At 46.6% G+C, this 17,439-nt stretch overlaps 1 protein-coding gene across 3 annotated transcripts in view; it reads left to right on the forward strand.

The window, feature by feature from the left end:
- LOC138296692 (adhesion G protein-coupled receptor F5-like) overlaps positions 1 to 17,439 on the forward strand; it is a 1,076,691-nt gene that overhangs the window by 343,269 nt on the left and 715,983 nt on the right. For all 3 annotated transcript variants that reach the window (XM_069236057.1, XM_069236058.1, XM_069236059.1), the window contains one exon: positions 1,365 to 1,490. In XM_069236057.1, coding sequence (XP_069092158.1) covers positions 1,386 to 1,490 — 105 coding nt within the window. In that variant the 5' untranslated portion in view covers positions 1,365 to 1,385. The remainder of the gene's footprint in view (positions 1 to 1,364; positions 1,491 to 17,439) is intronic.

Genomic DNA, 17,439 nt, shown 5'->3' on the forward strand with positions numbered 1-17,439 from the left:
TGGGCAGAAAGCTGAGGTATCCAGATAAACGTGCGTAGCCATTTTAGGGTCGAAAAGCAGGTAGAAGATACCTTTGCCACCTGAGACTTCATGAACAGCTTCGAGTCCACTAAGAAGCCAAGGAGCTGGAGCTGGGCTAGTGCCTAAGGCCTCCAACCAAAACTGGGGTCCCCAAAGGGAAGGATTATTACTAAGTACCAGCATCTCCGTCTTGACTCTGCTAAGCTTCATCAAGTTGTTATTCATCCATGAGGCAACTTGAGACAGGCAGAATGGGGGGGCCCGCGGAGAGAGAGACTCGCTCTAGTCTCTCCGCGGGTCTTTTCGGGACTGCAGGAAGTGGCGCGGGTGCGCCGTGATTGGGGGACAGGTGAGTAGGGGTGGGTTTTAGGGAGGGGATAAAAGGGTTTGGAGGGGTGGGGTCGGCCTCTTTCCGGGCCGACCATTAGAGGGGAAAGGTGTTGACCACCCACCCGCCCTGCACAGAAGGTAGGCAACAAGGCAGAGGGGGTTTTAAGGGTAGGGTGTGAGTCAGGTAGGTAGGGTTAGGTTTTCAACGTCAGTTAGGGCAGGTGCAGTGTTCAAAGGTTGGCAGGAAATGGGGGAGGGGGGAGAGCCAGATGCGGGCTTGTTCCCCCCTTCCAAGGGGAAAAATGAGGTGAAGGATCAGAATGGGGGGGGAGGATTGTTTACAAACAAGGAGGGCATGGAAGGAATAGGGGAGTGTCTAGGGGAGGGGATTTGATGAGAGATATTAGAAGAGAAGGAAGGGCATAAGGAAGCTTCTAAGTTGAAAGATGGGTGAGAGGGATTTCATACAGTTCAAAGTTGTTGTTGTTGATGTTAAATCCTGTCCTAAATAAATGACCTTTTGCACTAGAAATGAGTGTCAATGTATGTTTGTCCCGAGTGCAAAGACGCGGCACTGTAGTCCTGAGCGGATGACAAAGAGAGGATGATTCGAGTGTCATCTGCATACGAAAATAGAGTGAAACCACAACATTCTACCAGGTAGGCTTGAAGGTGTACATAGATGTTATAAAGAAGCAATGTTAGGGGTGACCCTGGAAGGTGCCCGGAGGTCAAAGAGTGACATATTTTCCTGTGATATATACCAACAATTAAAAGGGTTTCTATGCCTGTTCTAAGTACATTTACCTACTAAGTAGCCTTTTAAAATAATGTGCGATGATTACATTTTTTAAAAATTAAACATTTTAAGGATGATGTTTCTTTCAGGTTTAGTTTGTTACCTTATGTTCATTCACTTAATGAGTTTCATTATTCATGCACAGACATTTGTTGATGTTGTTTTGGACATAGTATACATGTTGTGTAACAAGTTGTTTTTCCCTTTCATGCAGTAATTTAAAAGGAGAAGAAAAATGAAATCATGTTGGATAGTCATGCTCTGTCCTTTATGTATTTTCCTCAATGTGCCTTCTGCAAATGCACAAGAATGGAGTGTAAATACACAGTCTTCTGCAGACGTAAGTCCAAATGAAATATGTTTTTATGTTCTTAGTGTACTCATATGTTTTTCAACTGATTTTGATTACAACCATGGCAACACAGTCAGATAATCTATGAATCTCTTCGTTTAAGTGGTTTTGTATAGCACAATCCTAGCCGGAAGGCAGAGGGGCATCAGAAAGGGTCAGAGGCAGTGGCACAGTCAACAAATCACTGGAGACATTGCTGAGTTCTAAGAGTGGAAGCAAAGGGTTACTAATCCTACACTGTCACTGATGACATTCCTAAATGCTGAATTCCACCACATTTAAGAAACAAGTCTATAGCAGTTGTAAAGCATTATAACCGTAGTTGGGGCTCCCTGCACATCCTGACATTATTACTTTCTCACGCTCACAATGCCTATGATGAGCCTGTTTTGATTGGCGGTGCTAGACAGTTGGCTGCCTTTTATGACACCATATATTTGGTGAGGTAAAATACTGTCCGACCGATGCCAGGTTTTGTGGAGACTGCAGAGGGTCTTCAGTTCAAAACTTTTTGTTTGAAAGGAAGTGAGGATGAGGTATAGTCCATGCATATCAGACTCAGGTTGAGGGGTCATGTATGATTTTGTACTTGTGACTTGAGATTTGTTCTGGCTGTTAGGCCTTTATCGAAGTCCACTATTAGAATGAGGATGATACATTGCAGCTGATGCAAGAAAAGTAAAATTCTGTGGAGGATGCAAAGTTTGTAGAAAACATCGTTAATGAAGCTATTTACTTGCGGTACAACAGAAAGGCCTAAATCAAGTTTTTCTCATCTGGTTGAAAGTATTTTGGGAGAGAGTTGGAACTATTGGATAGGTCAAATGAACATAAGCAGGGTGCAGCCCATTCTAATTGAAAGCCACATGATCCCCCAATTGTAAGCGCTGAAACAAAACTAGTTGTGATTCATCCCATTCTAGACCAGCCTGCTCAGTTTTCGATTCGCCACGTATATCCAGGCTCCTTAGGTACTGCAGTGTGTACCTGGGTATCATTGGTTTTATATGGTAATCCAGGTTATATTTGTTCAGGAGAACATTCTTCATAGGAAAATAAAGGAGATATAAGTGGAAATAGTTTGTTTGAGATTTGTTGGTTTGGGAAATCATTCGACTCTACTCCCAAGCAGGGTACTTATACAGCAGGAGATACCTTTGGTTACTGCCAACTGGCTTGGTTGTTTCAACTTTGATTTCACAATCACAAGTACATGTTAACCCCAGGTGCATGGGAGGACCCTGTCTCATAACCTGATTTCATGTTGATAAACCGTAGAATCTATGGCATTGCACGGTTATTCACCTCTGATACTCAAAAGGCATCTGTGTTGCACCCTATTAATCCTAAAATTTAAACTGGGGATGTTCTGGTCTCAAAATGGGTGTTCCCCTCATTTCCCTATAGCAGACACCACTTACAGGAACGTAAGCTTCGACCTGGATCTTTCAAATGTGAATGGTGATGTATATGGTACTTTAGATAGATTGTGAGTCTGCAATGGCCATCCCATTGTACGAAATTTAGCAGTGCACAAATTAGTTAAGGCTCCTAACGTCAGGACACTTACCCTTGTATAGGTTGAGACCGTAGTAAACTACATAGAAAATACATGAAACACAAACTGCCAACATTTATGAAAGAGTAAACAGATCACGAGGAATCATTTTGGTAGAGTACTGAAAAGACCTGGATGAAATATTGAGAGCAAACTCTCCAACCTATCAGTTATAGAAGATATTGGAATAGCCTGCTAACAAAGAAGAATATTTGGTAAATAAAATAAATGTAAATATGTATGTTGAGGAGCTGTGGCTCAGTAAACAAGGTGAAAACTCAATAAAGTGCTCCCTGGCTCTTTTGTAACAACCTTGAATTTATCTTGTGCACATCCTAATGAAGTGCTGAGGACAAGTTTTAAGTAATTCTGGGCCACTTCCTGTCGCAGAAGTGTGTGTGGCATGAGAGGTGACTCCAGAGTTTCAAGCATTCAATTTCTGATTGTAGTCAGACCTCCTTCTTTCCACTGATCACGGCCTTACCAGACCACCAGAGATGGGGGAGGTGCGAGTTGAGCAGGAGGTCAGTAAGCCCTGGTAGGTACACCTTCACTCTGTGTTCGCTGTGTTCGGGCTGAGATACCAAAGTGTTCTGAGGGCCTCAAAACATAGCTGAGGGCCTATAATATACTATTATAAAAAAAAAAACTTCCATTCCACACTCCCTCCCTGATGTGATATTTATATGTGTAATCTTAAGACACAAGAGTATTTATCAGTCAATTCACTATCAACTCCATATTTCTATCACAATATTACAAAAACATAATCGGACTACCTGTCGGTATTCAACAAGAATATTGGCTCCAAAATAGAATCTGACCATAATATTGTGGTAAAAATATTGTGAGGACAAAAACAAGTATGAGAAAATGTGAGAAACTAGCCTCTTTCTAGGATGGTTACCCCCACTTTTGGCCTGTTTGTGAGTGTGTGTCAGTGTGTTTTTACTGTGTCACTGGGATCCTGCTAGCCAGGATCACAGTGCTCATTGATAAAAAACAATATGTCAGTGTGTTTTTCCTGTCTCACTGGGATCCTGCTACGCAGGACCCCAGTTCACATAGTTTGTGGCCTGATGTGTATGCCTGTGTAGTGCCTAACTGTGTCACTGAGGCTCTGCTAATCAGAACCTCAGTGCTTATGCTCTCTCTGCTTTTAAATTTGTCACTGTAGGCCAGTGACTGCATTTGCCAATTTCAATTGGTATACTGGACCTCCCTTATAAGTCCCTAGTATATAGTACCTTGGTACTAGGGCATTGGGGTTCCAGGAGTTCCATATGGGCTGCACCATTTCTTTTGCCACCCATAGGGAGCTCAGACAAACCTTTGCACAGGTGTGCCATTGCAGCCTGTGTGAAATAACGCACAGCCATTTTCATTGCACTTAAGTAACTTATAAGTCACCTATATGTCTAACCTTCACTTGCTGAAGGTTAGGTGCAAAGTTACTAAGTGTGAGGGCACACTTACACTGGCAAAGGTGACCCCACATAGTTCAGGGCCATTTCCCTAGACTTTGGGGGTGCGGAGACGCCATTCCACACTTGCACTACATATAGGTCGATACCTATATGTAGCTTCACAATGGTAACTCTTAATATGGCCATGTAACATGTCTAAGATCATGGAATTGTCCCCACATTCCAAATATGGTAGGGGGGAGTGAATTCCATGCACCCTGGGGGCTCCACCATGGACCCCCAGTACTGCAAACCAGCTCTCTGAGGCTTGCACTGCAGCTACAGCTGCTGCCACCTCACAGACAGGGTTCTGTCCTCTGAGAGCAGGGTGTTAGACCCTCTACTTTTGGAAATAGGTGTTATAGGCTGGGGAGGGGTAGCCTCCCCCAGCCTCTGGAAATGCTTTGAAGGGCACAGATGGTGCCCTCCTTGCATAAACCAGTCTACACCGGTTCAGGGACCCCTTCTCCCCTGCTCTGGTGGGAAACTGGACAAAGGAAAGGGGAGTGACCACTCCCATGTCCATCACCACCCCAGGGGTAGTGCTCAGAGCTCCTCCAGTGTGTCCCAGACTTCAGCCATCTAGCTTTGCAAGGTGTGGGGGCACTCTGGGGGGCCCTGAGTGGCCAGTCCCAGCAGGTGATGTCGGAGACCCCCTCCTAATAGGTCCATACCTGATACAATAGCCAATCCTCCTATCAGGGCTATTTAGGGTCTCTCCTGTGGGTTCACTTCAAATTTTGCTTGCAAGTTTCCTTCAGGAATCCTCTGCAACAACTTCAGACTCTTCTGACCTCGGATGAACCGCAGCCTGCTCCAAGAAATGCTGCAACTGCAACAAAGTGTCTACAAGAGACACTTTTCTTCAGGAACTTCAGTTCCAAGTCAGCAACTGCAACAGTTTCCATGGTATGCATGCTCTGGGGACTCCCTGTCTTCATCCTGCACAAGAATGACGAAGAAATCTCCCGTGGAGTGATGGAGTCACTCCACTGCTCCAAGCAGGCACTTTCCAAGGTGATTACCAGTACCCTGGGACTCCTCTCACGGCAACAAACATGCTCCTAAGGACACAGAGGGTAGACATCATCGACATAGACTGTCCTGAGGTCCAGCTGATGCAATTTGGAGGAGGTAAGACCTTGCCTTCACCGTGAACCATGGTACCCCAGTGTATTGTGTCTTCTTCACCTCCTGAGGCCTCTGTGCACTCTTTACAAAATTCCTTCATGCACAGCCTGATCCAGGTCACCAGCACTCCACCCTGTGATGCTCAACTCACTGAGTTCTTCTCCGGAGGCGTGGGACCTTCTTTTGTTGTGCTGCATCAATCATGTTTTGCACGTCCTTTGAACCCAGATTCTGTGGCTTCTAGAGGTGATGGCTGGCATCCTGAGAGCTCTCTAAAGTGCTGAGAGCTCCCTCTACCTCCTCACACAGAGTTGAGGCCCCCAGGTCTCTCATCGGTCCATCCAGTGCCATTTTGATGAAAAACACTCTTTTGCTGTAGTCAAGGCTTGTTGGTACCTTCCAACACGAAATCTCATCTGCAGCAATCTTCACGCCGTGGGACATCTTTTGCATCATACAGGAACCCGCTGGCATCTTCCTAGAGTGCATTTCTGCAGTCTTCGACTAACCAGGGACTCTTCTTTTGCACCCTCTTCTGGGTTGGCAGGGGCTCCTGTCCTTCCTGGAACTTCTTTCGACTTCTGGACTTGGTCCCCTTCCTTTTCAGGTCTTCAGGTCCAATAATCCAGCAGTTGTTTTTTGCAGACTTGGTTGGCTGTTGCAAAATCTCCAAAACAACGTGTAGTATGTGCTAGAGAAATTTGCAGTACTTTACTCCTGCTTTTCTGGGCTCTGGGTTAGGCTAATTTACTTACATTTACTGTATTCTTACTCTCCCAGCGATTCTGCACACACTACAGTTGTCTAGGGGGGAATTCGTGATTCACATTCCACTTTTTTAGTATATGGTTTGTGTTGCCAATAGACCTATTTTCTCCCATTGCATTCTAAAAGATCTCCTACTGTTTGCATTGTTCTATAACTATTTACTTGTCTAATTTTGGTGTCTAGTGTATATATTGTGTATAATACTCACCTCAAGAAGGAGTATTGTCTCTAAGATATTTTTGGTACTGTGTAACCCAAATAAATACCTTTATTATTGTCTTTACTTGTGTGTAAGTACTGTGTAACTATAAGTGGTATTGCATGAGCTTTGCATGTCTCCTAGTTCAGCCTAAGCTGCTCTGCTATAGCTACCTCAATCAGCCTAAGCTGCTAAAACACTACTACATTCACTAACAAGGGATAAATGGACCTGGTGTAAGGTGTACGTACCCGAGGTTCGCACTAAAAACCAGGCCAGCCTCCTACAGAAAAGCCTCTTTTTAACATGGTTAGCCCCCACTTTCTGCCTGATGTATGACGTAGCCTCGAGATTGTAGTGCCCAGGGCCATTGTTAACTAGGTTCCCTGTGCCAGAGCTTTTTATGCAAAACTGTTGTGATGCATTCGCACAATTGGGTACACCTTTAGCTGCCACTACAAGTCCCCAGTAAAAGGTACTTAGGTACTCAGGGCATGGGTTACTATGGGTCGGTCCCTGAGGGCAGTAGCACTGATTGTGCCACCCTCTAGAGCTAAGCATCCAGATGCCCCCAGCACTGCCACTGCAGGCAGGATGTACTGGTTGTAGGAGGCTGGCCTGGATTGTAGTGGGTACCTATGGTACTTACACCTTATACCAGGTCCAGTTATCCCCTTTTAGTGAAATATTGGCAGTGTCTAGAAGCCAGGCTCTCTAGAGGTAGCTGTAGCTGAGCAGCCAAGGCTTATCTAGGAGACATGCAAAGCTCATGCAATACCACTGTGGTCACACAGTACTCACACACATGAAAGAAAATACCCAGTGTTACAAAAATAAAGGTTCTTTATTTTCATGACACAAATGCCAAAAATACTATAGAGACTATACTCCCTTAAGAGGTAAGTAAAATACAAATTATATACACTAGTATGCAAAAACAGGTGTAAAAAGAGTTAAACAACAGAGCATTTAGTGAAAATCACAATAGTTACAAAATGGGACTAAGGGGAACACAAACCATATACTAAGAAAGTGGAATGCGAATGTCGGTTTCCCACCTAGGCAAGTGTATTGTGTAGAGGGGCGCTGGAAGTGTTAGAAAACACCAAAGGTAAGTAATAGAACCCACCCCAGAGCCCAGGAGAGCAGGAGAAAAACACATTAACTTTCCTAGAACACAGAAACACGAGAAAGAAGATTATGCAAGAACCAGAAGAGACTGCAAGACACCAACAATAGATTCCTGGACCTGAAGATATGTGAAAGAAGGGGGCCAAGTCCAAGAAGCACAGAAGAGTCCACGAAGAACAGGAGCCCCTGCTGACCAGGATGAAGGTGCAAAAGAAGAACCACAGGTGAAGAAGAACAGTCAATACTGCACACAAGAAGACGGATTCCGGCTCCTGGTTGGTGCAGATGGTGTCCCACGCCGGATGGAAGATTGCAATCAGGTTTGCGTCACTGAAGTCCACCAAGAAGCCTTGGCACACGCAAAGCTCAACATTAGCGGAAAATGGCACTCCCGGGGACCAGGAGGGACCTGGTGGACTCGACCAAGGAGGAGGAGTCAGAGGGGGATCTCAGCAACTCAGAGAGTCCACAGAAGACAAGGCAGCACGCACAGGAGTCCCACAGCACGGGGACAAAGGAAATGCAAAAGGAGGCCCACACAGCACTATGACAAAGCCTTCCACGCTGCCGGAGAACAATTCAGGAAGATGTGTGTCGCAGGATAGAGTGCTGGTGGTCGGAGCTGCACGGTGCACGAAGAACTTTTTGTAAGGATGCCAACAAACCTTGGCAATTGCAAAACACGTGGTGCACCGGGGTACTGTCTTGCGTGGTGAGGCAAGCTCTTACCTCCACCAAAATTGGACAGTAGGATGTCAGGACCGTCGGGACGACTTCAGCCCACAATTCGTCATGCAGGATCCACGTAGCTCATCAGGAAAGGGGATCCAAGTTGCCGGTCATTGATGCAGTGAGGTGCCTGCTGAAGCAGCAGAGTGACTCCTTCACTCCAAGGGAGATTCCTTCACTCTTCTGGTGTAGGGTGAAGACAAGCTGTCTCCTAAGGATGCATGATCTGGAAAAAGTTACAATTGCTGGCAAGAGCTGAAGATACAATGTTGCAGATATTGTCTTTGCTTCTTTGTTGCAGTTTGTCGAGTTCCTGGAGGGTACAGATGCAGTTTCTTCGTCGAGAAGTGGAAGTGAATGACGCAGAGGATTCCTGCTGGAGTCTTGCAATTTGAATCTGAAGGACCACCCAAAGGATAGACCCTAAAAAGCCCTGAAAGGGGGATTTGTCAGCTAAGCAGGTAAGCATCCATCAAGGGAGGCTTCTGACATCACCTGCTGGCACTGGCCACTCAGATGTTCCCAGGGTTCCCTGCCAACTTGGAATCCATGATGGCAAAACCCAGGGACCCTCTGGAGGAGCTCTGAGCACCACCCCTGGGGTGGTGATGGACAGGGAGTGGTCACCCCCCTTTCCTTTGTCCAATTCTGCTCCATAGCAGGGACTTGGGGTCCCTTAACCAGTATAGAATGGAATATGCAAGGAGGACACCAAATGTGCCCTTCAAAGCATTTCTAGTGGCTTGGAGAGGCTACCCCTTCCAAGCCTGTAACACCTACTTACAAAGGGAGAGGGTGTAACACCCCTCTCCCAAAGAAAATCCTTTGTTCTGCCTTCCTGGGTTTGAGCTTCTCAAGGAACAGCACCAGTCTATGGGGTGGCAGCAGCTGGGGCAGCCTGGAAAACCTCAGAAGGCTGGAATGGCAATACTGGGGTTCCTCTAAGGAGCCCCCAGAGTGCATGGACTCATACAACCAATGCTTGCAAAAGCCTTGGGGTATGATTCAACATGTTTGATACCAAACATGCCTATGTTCGGAGTTACCATTATGTATTTGGACATAGGTAGTGACCCGGTCAGGCACACTGACAAACAGGCCAAAATTGGGGGTAACCAAGCTAGAAAGAGGCTACGGGCCATATGTACCAAAGAATTTTCCCATAGACACAGAAAAGGTAAAATCCTTTGATACATCTGGCCCTACATTCCTACAATGGTGCAAACCTAAAACACAAATTTGACACGGCATACCGCCTGTGTGCTCTGTCCATCATAGACTGCATATACTATGGGTCAGACACCCCTCGGGCAGGCATTACAGCCCTAAGGCAGGGTTCACCATATTATATGTGAGGGCATGGATGCATGAACAATATGCCTCCAGTGTGTCTTTGCCAAACCTGGGACATAGTGAGCAGATAGTCAACTCCTTGCAAATCCCCACTTTTGGTGGAGCAAAGGCAGAAAACTATACAAAGGTTAGGAGGAGTGACCCCACCTGGCATGCATCACCCCTAAGGTGCTGTCTGCGAGTTGGACACTACATTTCATTTTCCTCCATTTTATATGGATGGAAAATAGCCAATCAGGGATAGGGAAATGACCCTTCCCACAGGAAGTGGCAACTGTAGTGGGTGTAGCCACACAAAGGTAAGTGTCCCATTAGGCATTACCAGGTTCCCCCTAAAACACCAACTAAATTCAATATTTAGTGGACACCCCTAGACCAGGTAATCAGATTTGAAGAATGCAAAGAAGACCAGCACCAAGAAGATCCAAGGCATGAGAACTGTGAACCTGCTGCACAAAGAAAAGTTGCCAAACCCTGCCTTCTGTATCCAGGACCCCACAATCGCCACTGCGGAGCTGCTGGGAAACTGGACTGACCTCAAGAACCCCAGAGGACCTCCAGCTTTTGCCAGTCGCCCAGGAACTCCCTCCAGAGTGGAGGTACCACTCTGCAACAAAGAAGAAACAAGGAACCCAGTGAGGGTCACTTCACTGACCAGCTGCTAACTCCCGAACCAGAAGTTGCAGGTGGACCTGATGACACACCAACAACTGCAAAGACCAACCCTGCAAAAGTGCCAAGATTGGTGGCACTGCACCGTCCAGTGGTCAAACCGTATCAACACCATAAATATTGGGCAACTGATGTCGGACACCAGGAAAACCTGCCTGGTGCTGAAAAAGGACCAGGAGGAAGCCCCAGTCGAGGGACTTAAGGAACACCCTGGACCTCCCACCAGAGTGCCCTCATTGTCCTAAAAACAACCCTTGAACCGACTTACCACCAGCTTCAAAGGGCATCTTTGCGCACAGCTCCTAGCTCACTGATTCACTCTGCACCCAGCCGCCCTGTGCCCTGCAACAAAGAACCTGCTGTGCCCTACTGATCCCTCACCCCTTGAGACCTTGACACACCAAGGGGACTTCAAGGAACCACCTCTAAACTTATCTGCACAGCACAGACCTTTTCCAAGTGGTCCCCCACAGTGGCCCAGCACCGGCTCCAGAGACTTTTCACAGCTGATCCCCCCAGAACTAGGACCTGCCCAAACTTCTCCAGCTGGCACAGTATGCCCACCAACGACCTCAACTAACCTGCAAAAGAAGAACTTGGTAAAGCAACTGTGTGATTTTATATGTATTTTAAAATGTGACTTTCCATTGATTCCTATGGTGCGTAATTACACACAAAATTATTTTTTTTATTAAACATCAAAAATCCATATCTCAAAAAGTAAATAACCAATTTTGATAATCTTGGTCTTAAAAATTACATAAATATCTGGCGTATTATTCCTTTGAGTGTGTGATTGGCAAGATTGATACTGTGAGTCCAACAAATGCATTACACTTCTCCAAGATTGGCCTAACTGCTTGACCAAGCTACCCTAAAAATTAGATCATTAGCCGATCTAGTTTTTACCCCTAGAAACCAATATGTGGTTGCCTGGACCCCCTGCACAGTGTGCCTAACTTTGCACACTACATAAAGGGCCAGCCTCCTACAACGCGTGAAGGTAAGTATATTGTTTTTTTAGTGCATTGCAGTAATATCAATGGTTAAAATATTGTTTACTATAATTTTTTTAATATCATAGTGTATTGTATTATGTTTTTATTTCTTTATAATATTGTGGCTTTTATTTTTAATTATTTTTAATAAAATTATTGTACTGTTTAATGCATTTTATTTTTGGTATTTGGGCTTTATTGGAGTTTTGGATGGGCAGTATTTTCTGACTGATACTATATAATTATTCTATTGATTACGTTACATTTTTTAATTGGTAATATGCAAAGTGGAATTTGCAGTAACTCAGCTACTACAATCCCTTGTCGACTCACTAGCCAATGGACCCTCTCTCTGCTCAACACTCAGGCAAATCTTAATATTTCGACTGTAATACCCGCTACTACTGTAGCTCCTTATCTAACATCAATTGGAATGATCTGTTCCGCTCATGCCCCTGGTTCAACTCCCTGACAGATCTCCAGTGCAGGGGTGTAGGAGGCTGGCCTGGCTTGTAGTGGGTACCAATGGTACTTACACCTTATGCCAGGTCCAGTTATCCCTTATTAGTAGAGTGTAGTCGTGTTCTAGTAGCTTAGGCTGATAGAGGTAGCTATAGCAGAGCAGCCAAGGCTGACCTAGGAGACATGCAAAGCTCATGCAATACCACTTATATCACATAGGTACTATATCATAAGAAAGACAATACTCATAGTTACTAAAAATAAAGGTACTTTATTTTAGTGACAATGTGCCAAAATTTCTCAAAGGATATACTCCCTTGGGAGGTAAGTAACATACACAAAATATACACAACTAACCAAATCAGGTAAGTAAAACAGTCATAAAGTAGTGCAAACACTGTAAAACACAATAGGATGCAATAGGCCTAGGGGCAACACAAACCATATACTAAGAAAGTGGAATGCGAACCACGAATGGACCCCTAGGCAAGTGTAGTGTGTAGAGGGTCGCTGGGAGTGTCAGAAAACACTAAGGGTGTAAAGGAGACCCCACCCCAAGACCCTGGAAAGTAGGAGTAAAGTACTACTATTTCCCAGAAACACACTAAAGTCGTGATAAAGGATTTTGCAAGGACCCCAAAAGACTGCAAAGCACTGAAGACGGATTCCTGGACCTGAAGCCGTGCAAAGGAAGGGGACCAAGTCCAAGAGTCGCTAAAGTGTCCAGGGGGGCAGGAGCCCACTAAACCCTGGATGAAGGTGCAAAATGGCTGCCTCCGGTTGGAAGAAGCTGCAGGTTTTACAACAACGAAAGGAGGTAGGAAGTTCTTCTTCGTGAGGAAGATGTCCCACGGCGTACTGGAGGACGCAGAGTTGTTTCCTTGCAAAGTACCACGAAGAAGCCTTGCTAGCTGCAAGAGTCGCAGTTGGAGAAAAAGGCTGCTGCCCGGGCCCAGGAAGGACCAGGACTGCGCCATTTGGGAGAGGAGACAGAGGGGGCCCTCAGCAACATAGAAAGCCCACGCACAGAAAGGTAGCACCCTCAGAAGTCTTTGAAGACAGGTTCAAGAAGACTGAACATGGCAGTCGTCTGAACACTCCAAAGAGAGATCCCACAACACCAGAGGTCACCTCAGGGAGCTGAGCATCGCAAGACGGAGTGCTGGGGACCTAGGCTCATCTGTGCACGCAGGATTTCTTGGAAATGTGCACAGAAGCCCTTGTAGCTGCAGATCACACTTTGCACAGGATTACTGTCTGGGAAGGGGAGGCAAGGACTTACCTCCTCCAAATTCAGACAGTTGGACCTCTGGGCAGTCTGGGTCACTTGAGTCCACCACCTGTGTTCCAGAGGCCATGCTCGTCAGGATGAGAGGGGACCAAGAGTACCAGTGAAGATGAAGTTTGATTCTGTCAACCCAAGGGAAATTTCTTCGTGGCTTCCAGTGCAGGGTGAAGGCAGGCAGCCTCCAGAGCATGCACCACCAAGAAACAGTCAAGAAAGCCGGCAGGATTAGGCGCTACAATGTCGCTGGTAGTCTTCTGACTACTTTGTTGCAGTTTTGCAGGCGTCCTTGAGCAGTCAGCGGTCGATCCTTGGCAGAAGTCGAAGAGAGAAGTGCAGACGAACCCTGATGAATTCTTGCAAGTCGTAATCTGAGGAAAAGCCCACTGGAGAGACCCTAATTAGCCCTCAGAGGAGGATTGGCCACCTAGTCAGGTATGCACCTATCAGGAGGGGTCTTTGACGTCACCTGCTGGCACTGGCCACTCAGATGCCCCCAGAGTGCCCCCACACCTCTGGAAACAAAATGGCAGAGGTCTGAGGCACACTGGACGAGCTCTGGACACCACCCCTGCGGTGGTTATGGACAGGGGAGTGGTCACTCCCCTTTCCTTGGTCCAGTTTCACGCCAGAGCAGGGACTGGGGGTTCCCTAACCTGGTGTAGACTGGCTTATGCAAGGAGGTCACCACCTGTGCCCTTCAAAGCATTTCTAGAGGCTGGGAGAGGCTACCCGTCCCCAGCCTTTAACACCTATTTCCAAAGAGAGAGGGTGTAACACCCTGCTCTCAGAGGAAATGCTTTGTTCCGCCTTCCTGGGACTGGGCTGCCCAGACCCTAGAAGGGCAGAACCCCGCCTGTTGGGTGGCAGCAACTGTAGCTGCAGAGAAAACCCAAGAGAACTGGTTTGGCAGTACTGGGGGTCCATAGTGGAGCCCCCAGGATGCATGGAATTGACTCCCCAATACCATATTTTGAATGCGGGTCAATTCCATGATCTTAGACATGTTACCTGGCCATATTCGGTGTCATCATTGTGAAGCTACATATAGGTATTGACCTATATGTAGTGCAGACGTGTAATGGTGTCCCCGCACTCACAGGGTCGGGGGAAATGGCACTGAACTATGTGGGGGTACCTTTGCTAGTGCAAGGGTGCCCTCACGCTTAGTAACTTTGCACCTAACCTTCAGCAAGTGAAAGTTAGACATATAGGTGACTTACAAGTTACTTAAGTGCAGTGAAAATAGCTGTGAAATAACATGTGCGTTATTTCACTCAGGCCGCAATGGCAGTCCTGTGTAAAGATTTGTCTTAGCTCCCTATAGGTGGCAAAAGAAATGCTGCAGACCATATGGATCTCCTGGAACCCCAATACCCTGGGTACCTAGGTACCATATACTAGGGAATTATAAGGGTGTTCCAGTATGCCAATTGAAATTGGTAAAAGTGGTCACCAGCCTTTGGTGGCAAATGTAAAGGCAGAGAGAGCATGAGCACTGAGGTTCTGATTAGCAGAGCCTCAGTAACACAGTTAGGCACTACACAGGCATATACATTAAGGCCACAAACTATGAGCACTGGGGTCCTGGCTAGCAGGATCCCAGTGAGACAGGCAGAAATATACTGACATACATGTAAAATTGGGGGTAACATGCCAAGAAAGATGGTACTTTCCTACAAGGGGCCACTGATGTAAGGGCTGGGGCGACTCATCACACTAACAGGCCAAGAGGAAGAGGGGCCTTACCAGGGAGACAAATTACCGAGCTCAAGGCTAAGCCTCAGCATCCCGCCTCCCATCGAACTTCTGTCCCTATATGGCTATACTGATAGACGTGCCATACTTAACCTCTATGAGAGAAGTATCAACTTATGAGCCTAAAAACAGGCTTTGCCACTGACTATCTCGGATTATCTCGCAACACAGATTGCGACATCAGTGAATCTATAGACATTCTGTTTGTGAGGGGGGTGGGGTGGGTTGGTCCATCGGTCAAGTAAAAGGGCGGAGACTATATTGTGGTCAACTGTAAATAACCTAGTCTTGCCCAGTGTTTAATCTTTAGCAGAGCTAGGAGACAATGCAAGTGTGCTGGCTCTGGCATTAGCATTGTTCCACTCGGTTTCACCGTTCACATCTCTAATAAGTTTCAACCACTCTCAGAGTTAGCTTGTGTAGATTGATGCCTGGGTAGAAGGATGTGGCCTCTGATCCAGCTAACTGGACCTCTCCACAGGAATTGTTGTCATGTGGAGCGGGAGATCGAGTGAACACAATTTCCCAGTATATTTATCATGACACCGTGAACACCCCTGTAAATCCAAATCAGCCACTTAATCTACCAACGCACCCACACATCACCTACCCTACCCCTACCCTTCCTCTGAACCAACATGCTGATAATCCCACCCCTTATATCTATCTACATGCTGTCCCCTCCCTGTTGTGGGGTATTATGCCTCCCCTCCTGTTGCTGTCCTGGAGTAATGCCGGTCTACGAGGGAAAGTTACTGATCCAGACTAGGGTCATTTTATTAATCAATATGACATAAGTCATAATAATAATAATAAAGAAGCTAGAAACAGCAAAAGCACCAATATCTTAGGCCTGTTCATAAGGGGCTGGAATGGCAGTAAGATTGATTTGTGCAATGTCTACAATCACTCAGTTCAATGTAACAAGGAGTCTTCTACATTACAATTACGTGCCAAGCATCTTTTTGCCAGATCAGATAGTACTCCACTTGTAATTGGGGGTGGCTTTAATATTACTTGTGAATATCTAAAAGGCCTGGAGTCAGCAATTGGTCTTGAAGACAAGGCCAGAGGTATACCATTCCTCGAAAGTTAACCCTTATCCTATACTTTTCACATGGGAGACACTATAATCAGAATCAACTATGTATTCTTAAACGTTGATATTTGTCACATGGATATTGACTTTGAAATTCTAAACAGATATGATAGTGATCATAATGCACTTAGGCTTCAAAATGGTGGAAATCTGTTTGGAAACTTCACTGCGCCAGGAGTCAGGTCACACACCCTTGTATCATTAGGTAATAACAGAAAGACTATTAAATGGTTCAGACTTTGGGCCTCATTAGGACTTTGGTGGACAGTTTTCACGATCCGCCGAACTTCCGATGGGGAGGCTGCAACCACACTGGCTGCCTCCCCACTAGACCCATTAAAGGTTTCCCACTAGGCTGGCGGGTGGAAACCTAGGTTTCTGCCGCCAGCTTACCTGGAAACAGGCTACCGCATTGTCTGCGGCTCGTAATCAAGCCGGCAACAATATTGTAGCCAGCAGGGTGCAGCAGGGTCCTGGGCAGGGGGGGCCTGGCTGCCCATGCCAATTGCATGGGCAGCACAGGGGTCCCCTGTGGCCCCCTGCACCTGTTCACCACCAGCCTTTTCATGGCAGTGTTACCGCCATGAAAAGGCTGGCAGAGAACAAGATCGTAATCCGCAGGGCAGCACTGCATGCAGTGCTAACCTGGCGGATTAGGATCTCCGCCACCTCCAAACAGGCAGGATCCAAGATTCTGGCAGAGCTGGTGCTTCCCTGGCAAATGCAAAAACAACAAGTGATGGACGGAATGCTGAACATTGTCAAACATTCACCCCCAGTCACAGATCTGGGTTTAATCCATCGTTTTTTGCTGCCCATGCCATTCCAGTTTGGACCCAGCCATATGCAAATCAGTCTTGACCCTGTTCCCCATGGGAACAGTCCAGCCCGAACTGCTAGGCCAGGTCTTCCCTGGACTGGAAACAAGCATCCTGGGACCGGTTTCGGGGTTTCACCCCTCATCAGCCAGGCTAGCTTGAATCCAGTGGCATGGGAAGCACAGGACCCACGTCTGGGCATACCCTTCCCACTTAGGGCGACAAATGCAAAAACAACAAGTGATGGACGGAATGCTGAACATTGTCAAACATTCACCCCCAGTCACAGATCTGGGTTTAATCCATCGTTTTTTTGCTGCCCATGCCATTCCAGTTTGGACCCAGCCATATGCAAATCAGTCTTGACCCTGTTCCCCATGGGAACAGTCCAGCCCGAACTGCTAGGCCAGGTCTTCCCTGGACTGGAAACAAGCATCCTGGGACCGGTTTCGGGGTTTCACCCCTCATCAGCCAGGCTAGCTTGAATCCAGTGGCATGGGAAGCACGGGA

Source organism: Pleurodeles waltl, chromosome 5, assembly GCF_031143425.1.
Source record: "Pleurodeles waltl isolate 20211129_DDA chromosome 5, aPleWal1.hap1.20221129, whole genome shotgun sequence".
Lineage (NCBI taxonomy): Eukaryota > Metazoa > Chordata > Amphibia > Caudata > Salamandridae > Pleurodeles > Pleurodeles waltl.